This window comes from Bufo gargarizans, chromosome 7 (assembly GCF_014858855.1).
Source record: "Bufo gargarizans isolate SCDJY-AF-19 chromosome 7, ASM1485885v1, whole genome shotgun sequence".
Lineage (NCBI taxonomy): Eukaryota > Metazoa > Chordata > Amphibia > Anura > Bufonidae > Bufo > Bufo gargarizans.
The window spans coordinates 26,484,730-26,491,583 of NC_058086.1; the positions used below are offsets into that span (position 1 = coordinate 26,484,730).

Below are 6,854 nucleotides of genomic sequence, written 5' to 3' on the forward strand. Positions count from 1 at the left end.
TCTTCTGTAGTAGATGCTTGACCAGCAGGGGGCGTCCTCAGGACATACAGACAGAGTTCAGTACATAAGCTGCTGGCATCTAGTCAGATACTGGGATTAAGGCGGCTGCGGTGACTCGTCGCTCACCTGGTCAGGAAGTTATAGGTGGCACAAGCATTGGGCTGCAGAGGATAAAAAAAAAGGGCATGTAATTTGTATAAGGTAGATCAGAAGAGGGCACTGCACGGCACAATACAGACATGTTCATATGGAGCCCCCCCCCATGCTAAAATTACAGAGGATATTAGAGGGATGAGCCACACTGTATGAATGGGAACCTATGGATGGAGAAACATAGAATGTGTCGGTAGATAAGAACCATTTGGCCCATCTAGTCTGCCCAATATACTGAATACTATGAATAGTCCCTGGCTCTATCTTATATGAAGGATAGCCTTATGCCTATCCCATGCATGCTTAAACTCCTCCACTGTATTTGCAGCTACCACTTCTGCAGGGAGGCTATTCCATGCATCCACTACTCTCTCAGTAAAGTAATACTTCCTGATATTACTTTTAAACCTTTGCCCCTCTAATTTAAAACTATAGAAACATAGAATGTGTCACTGTGGGCCAGTGTCTGCTCTCAGGAGGGGTAGTGGCACCATATAGCTCTGGCAGCTACTTATCAATTGCATCAGTGCCTGCCCAGTGTGAATGATCTGTACAATACAGTATGGCTTAAAAACTGGACGGTGTTATTTTCCCTTTGGTTCTGCAAGGACACATCTTTGCTGCTATAAGTGCAATTAGGTTGCCGGGGGGGGGGGGGGTACATGCTAATCACTCACCGTGTCTTGAATCTCTATGGCCACTCCTTTCTGTCTCATAAACTTAGCAATGGCGGGATCTAATCTCTCTACCCGGTCCCCTGTGCCCAGCACCAGGATTTCTGCGAAAATATAAGAAATAAGATTATATATAGTATATACACACACAGGGGGAAAAAACTCAACAGATTTTATATATAAATCTAGGTTGTACCATTCTATTAATCCTACTAGAAGTTTATGAACAAATGCCAAACTGGGTGTTACCAGACGCGGGTGCGTCCCTGCACAGTCTCACAGTAGCTGCACTAAGTGAATAATGTCAGACTGTCCAGGGCTACCCCCAACTGGTAACACCCAGCTGGGCATCGTCATACACTTCTAGTAGGAATAATAGAAGAACAGCACAACCCAGATTTATATAAGATGCTCTAGAATTATTATTATTGTGTGAGGGGGTTGCAAGTAGTTATTAAAACAGACATTAGGAGAGGTGACAGGCCCTCGGGGGTTGTCTTCCATATTATCTGTCACTTTATGGCCAGGAACAAGTGCTGGAAATTCTGGACTATAGGAGGCCAGTTAAAAGGAATTTTAGGTCATATTTATACACAGGGAAGAATTGTGGCTTTTGCCGGGGGGGGAGGTGAGGATTCCTAAGGAATTAAAGGGGAGTTCAGACTGGTAGAGTCCTAACCGCTGGAAACCCCAAAGATAACAAGAACAGGGGTCCTATGTCCACCACTTAAATGGGGTAGTGGTCGAGCATGTCTAGCACTGCTCCATTCACAGTCTATGGCAATGCCAAGTACAGAGCTCTGCTATATTCAGCAGTCCCACAGACTTTGAATGGAGTGTCCATCAGTCCATTCAAACAGGTCCCCTCGTTTTGGTGCAGAGAGAGCAGAGCCTCTAGCTGTAATAAAAAACATTTCTCAGCAATGCGGGACACATATGATACATGGGGACCAACACAGATGCCTTCAGCTGCCAAGCGCACATGTAACAGGTCAGCCAGTGTCATAGGTACAAAACTGCTGACAGATGCCCTTTAAGAAAATAGAGTAAATGGCATGTACTTAAAAGGGGCTAAGCTGTAACGCCAGGCACTACCTATAGACAAGAGGGGCACTGTTTTGGGTACAAATAAAAAAAAAGTTGTTACCTATTTTGGGAACCAGTAGATGAAACAAGGATAAACTCTCCAATGAGATGTTCCTATGGGAGGCCACCTAGATACAGAACAGATCGAGGACCATCAGTTACAACATGGATCGGACATAACGTGCATTTTCTTATCGTGGCAACAACTTAAAGCAGGATCTATTTACTTCTGAAGCTGCCACCTCCAATTGTTAAAATATACGCCTTTTTTTCAACAAAACAGAAAATTGATGGCACCGTGTCCCTCATTTGAATGAAGCGAGCATTCAAAGCCTATGACAGAAACAGGGGAGCACAGCCCCTGGGAATAGGTGGTAAGGGTTGATCTTGTATAACCCATTTATATCACCTAGCCACCACTAGGGGGAGCTCCGGAGCTTGCTGCATACGGATTTATTTTAATTTATTTATTTTAAATCCACCTTCAAGGAGCTCCCTCTAGTGGTGGCTACAGGTAGACAGTGCACCAACGGAGAAGGGGGAACACGGCGCTCCTACCCCAATACATTCAAAAATTAACCAGCACATAATGTTAGACCTAAAAAAAAAAAACAATGGCTTAAAGTTGGAGATACACTTTAATAAAACTACGCTCTGTGGCTCCACACTCACGTTCCACTGCAGGATGCTCCGGGGTAGCACAGCGCAGGGCCCCACTATTTGGTCCCCATTGATGATGAACCCCAGGGAGCTGTAGCTCTCAATAAACATTATGTCTGCAGAGTCTCTCTCCATACGCGTCACCGTGGTTTTCTCATACAGCTCGTCACCGGTCGGCTGTAGACGGTGCGATCTGCTCTGTTGCCTACGAACAAATTAACATGTAAAGGGTTTAGCCGACATTCTGATATTAATGACCTTTCCTCTTAGGTCATCAATATCAGATCCCCCGCCGATCAGCTGTTTGAAGAGGTCAATGCCCCCCGCATTTCACCAAGCGTAGCGCCAAACATTGCTTGGCATTACAGTCCAGGACCATTCATTTAAACAGGACTGAGCTGCGCCTAGGTCACGACAGACTAAGGGTACTTTCACACTTGCATTAATGTTTTCCGGTATTGAGTTTCGTCCTCGGAACCGGATCCGGCCCCAAGTGTTCCGACAAAACGGATCCGGTTTTGCAGTCTGCACATGCACAGACCTTTAAAAATGAGAAAATAAATAAATAAATACCGGATCCGTTTTTCCGGATGACAACCAGAAAGACGGATCCGGTATTGCAATGCATTTGTGAGACGGATCCGCATCTGGATCAGTCTAAAAAAATGCATCCGTATTGCTGGATCCAGCAGAACTGCCTGCCGGGGAATCCTCTGCCGCAAGTGTGAAAGTACCCTAACGTGACATCACTGACCTAGGAAGAGACCGCAGCACCGTGGCCCTCTTCAAACAGCTGATTGGTGGCAGTCCAACACCCCGCCAATCTGATGACCTATCCTGAGAATAGGCCAACAGTATAAAACACTCGGGGCAATCCCTTTGAAGTGCACCCTAAGGCCTCTTTCACACTTGCGTTGTCCGGATCCGGCGTGTACTCCACTTGCCGGAATTACACGCCGGATCCAGAAAAACGCGAGTGAACTGAAAGCATTTGAAGACGGATCCGTCTTCAAAATGCGTTCAGTGTTACTATGGCAGCCAGGACGCTATTAAAGTCCTGGTTGCCATAGTAGGAGCGGGGGAGCGGTATACTTACAGTCCGTGCGGCTCCCGGGGCGCTCCAGAATGACGTCAGAGCGCCCCATGCGCATGGATGACGTGCCATGTGATCACGCCATCCATGCGCGTGGGGCGCCCTGAGGTCACTCTGAAGCGCCCCAGGAGCCGCGCGGACGGTAAGTATGCTGCTCCCCGCTACACTTTACCATGGCTGCCAGGACTTTAGCGTCCCGACAGCCATGGTAACCATTCAGAAAAAGCTAAACGTCGGATCCGGTAATGCGCCGTAACGACATTTAGCTTAAGGCCAGATCCGGATCAATGCCTTTCAATGGGCATTAATTCCGGATACGGCCTTGCGGCAAGTGTTCAGGATTTTTGGCCGGAGCAAAAAGCGCAGCATGCTGCGGTATTTTCTCCGGCCAAAAAACGTTCCGGTCCGGAACTGAAGACATCCTGATGCATCCTGAACGGATTTCTCTCCATTCAGAATGCATTAGGATAAAACTGATCAGGATTCTTCCGGCATAGAGCCCCGACGACGGAACTCTAGAACTCTATGCCGGAAGAAAAGAACAACGCAAGTGTGAAAGAGCCCTTACCAGTTCACACTGGGGGAGGCCATATTTCATGGAAAGAGTCATTTCGGCCCATGGCAACCAATCAGGGTTCAGCTTTCATTTCACGTTACTGGAAAAATATAAGCTAAACCTGCGATTGGCTGCGGTGAGCTACAAGACCCTATATCTGTCTGATAGAAGCAGCCTGATGACTTACCATGCGTGTGCCGCCATGGCCGACCCATACTTCACCAAGCGTGGAGCGGACAGTCGAATCAAAGGAAGACCTAACGATGCTAAAGGTGCCATGGTGGGTAAACGGAACACAACCCTGGAAATAACCACATAAAATACCATTACCCTTGGTGACCACTGGTTTCCTCACTGTCACAGGCAGCTCTTTATAGCTCCGCCTGGTCTCGGGTAGTCCCAGACACACCCACAGTGTCATCATTGGTTCTGCTGCAACCTGAACCAATGATGAGAAAGGGGGGGTGTCCTAGACTACCACAGACTCTCTATAGGCACTGGAGCTAAGCAGTAGTCCCCAGATCACAGCTCTGCCCTAATGGAGCTGAAAAGCGGCCAAGATCTGAGGAAAATAAAACGAGGGGGCTCATCCCCAGTAGGCGCACACAACATTTTTGAGCACCTAGGCTAGAGCATCGCTTCAAGATCTTGAATGGAGCTACTGTGGATATGGACATCATAAAGGAGGACTCCACTCTCCACCCTCCACCCTCCACCCTCCACCCTCCACCCTCACCCTCACCCTCACCCTCACCCTCACCCCCCCCCCCCGCCGGAACAGAAAGCCGCACTGTAAAAGCGTCCCCCACTCCGACGGACCTGGTGCCTCCACATAATACACGGACAGACGATTCATCTGCAGGGGAAAGATTGACGTGGCCTCCCCATCGCTATGTGTCAGCTTGCAGTTATCCATGATAAGAAAATTATATAATTTTTCCCACCCAACCCCCCAGAAACAGCACCACTCCTCTCCACTGACTGTGTCTGGTATTGCAGCTGATTCCAATAAAAGAGCGTGGGCCTAAACTGCAATACCAGACACAGTCCGTGGGCAGGTGTGGCGCTGTTTCTGGGAAAGAAAAAAAAAGCACCCTTGTTTTCCAATCCCAGAGACCCCTTTAAACAGACAGAGATTGTGGCTCGAGTCATTGTTCATTTAAGGGTTCTATCACCCTGTCACATGTTGTAGGTCCCACTTACAACCACTGATCATGGGGGGCTTCACTGCCGGGGGAACCCTAATCCCATGAGCAAATAATGGGAGAGCCTGGAGCCTCCTCCCCCCAACTTATATAACACTGTATGTAAGTTACACATAGTACATGTATGACCATATGTAATACAACACATGAGCAGCAGATGTCCCATCCCTGAGGTATGAGGCACCCAGAACCTCAGCCCTGTCACCAGCTTCTAGTAAATTAAACCAAACTCTCAATAGTTTCCTAACTGGAGCAAAGGATGAATGACAACCCGGCAGAGCTGCAGCATGCACATAACCCACAGAGCTGACAATCTAATGGAGTATACAGTGCAAAGAGCTTCAAGCGTCATACCGCAAAATCTATTCACCTCATAGCAAAGGGGAATAAAGGACGTGTGGAAATGATGGGGGTTGTACTCTTACCTACACAAGTAGCAGGCTCATAACCGCACCACTCCACAGTGCATGCCCTTGTACACACAGCATGGACGCCCAGGCATGACACTTACCATAGAAAACATGCTGCGCAGACGTTCCCTGCAGAATCTGCCGGTGTAGCGCGCTGCTGCCCTCCTGTGGCTGGGAGTGGAACAGGCCCTGTGCAAGTTTATTACATGAGCTCGTGGGGTGGATTTACTAATAATCCTGTGTAAAATAGACGGCGTAAATGTATACAGTCCCTGGACGCTAAACTTGGTGCATGTGCTTTAGACACTTTTATCTATTACACTATTGGTTGGCTTACATTGTTGCAAAAGTCTGCAAACCACAGTTAATAGGTCTAAAATTTGCACCAATTTGTGCACATTTTACAATTCAATCTAGGCATGTTAGTAAATTTGCTCAATTATTTTTGAAGGCATGCAAAAAAAAAAAAGTTACATTTTTTTGGGCATTTGCTTTGTGGTTGGCATATGTTTATATTAATGGAGTTTTTTTTTTTTTTTTTATTTTAGATATTTTTATGTTTGTTAGGCCTCATGCACACAAATGTTGTTTGAGTCCTTATCCGAGCCGCATTTTCAGCGGATTGGGTGCAGACCGATTCACTTCAATGGGGCCGGAAAAGATCTGTGCTCCATTCTGTGGCCCCGCAAAAAAAATAGACCATGCAGCAAAACACGGCACGGTCGTGTGCATGAGGCCTTAGTTACACCTCTCTCTGTTTGACTGTATTAGGGCTCATGCACATGACATGCAAATTGCATATCCGGAAAACATGGATACCGGTTGTGTGCATTCCGCATTTTGCGGAACGGAACGTCAGGCCCCTAATAGAACAGACTTATCCTTGTCCATAATGTGGACAGCACGGAGCGGACGTGCTGTTGCGAACAGCGCACGGAGTGCTGTCCTCATCTTTTCCGGCTCCACCTAAGTAAATGTGTCCGCATCCAACCTGCGAAAAATGCGGATCGCCTTCGG

General features: G+C 47.4%; 1 protein-coding gene across 1 annotated transcript; it reads right to left on the reverse strand.

The window, feature by feature from the left end:
• Positions 1 to 22: 22 nt before the first annotated feature.
• NDUFAF3 (NADH:ubiquinone oxidoreductase complex assembly factor 3) lies at positions 23 to 5,890 on the reverse strand. The gene is made up of 6 exons (XM_044301210.1): positions 5,857 to 5,890; positions 4,410 to 4,523; positions 2,586 to 2,778; positions 1,975 to 2,041; positions 831 to 931; positions 23 to 161 (listed from the first exon to the last, which is right to left on the reverse strand). The coding sequence occupies exons 1-6, from the start codon at positions 5,871 to 5,873 to the stop codon at positions 123 to 125; spliced, it is 531 nt and encodes a 176-aa protein (XP_044157145.1). The 5' UTR covers positions 5,874 to 5,890; the 3' UTR covers positions 23 to 122.
• Between the last annotated feature and the right edge of the window lie 964 nt (positions 5,891 to 6,854).

Bases quoted from the DNA above. Each gene is read 5' to 3' on its own strand.
- NDUFAF3 (XM_044301210.1), bottom strand. The intron at 932-1,974 runs GTAACAACTTTT...ATATTTTCGCAG, and splicing joins TCTACTGGTTCCCAAAATAG to AAATCCTGGTGCTGGGCACA. The intron at 162-830 runs GTGAGTGATTAG...TATCCTCTGCAG, and splicing joins CCATAGAGATTCAAGACACG to CCCAATGCTTGTGCCACCTA.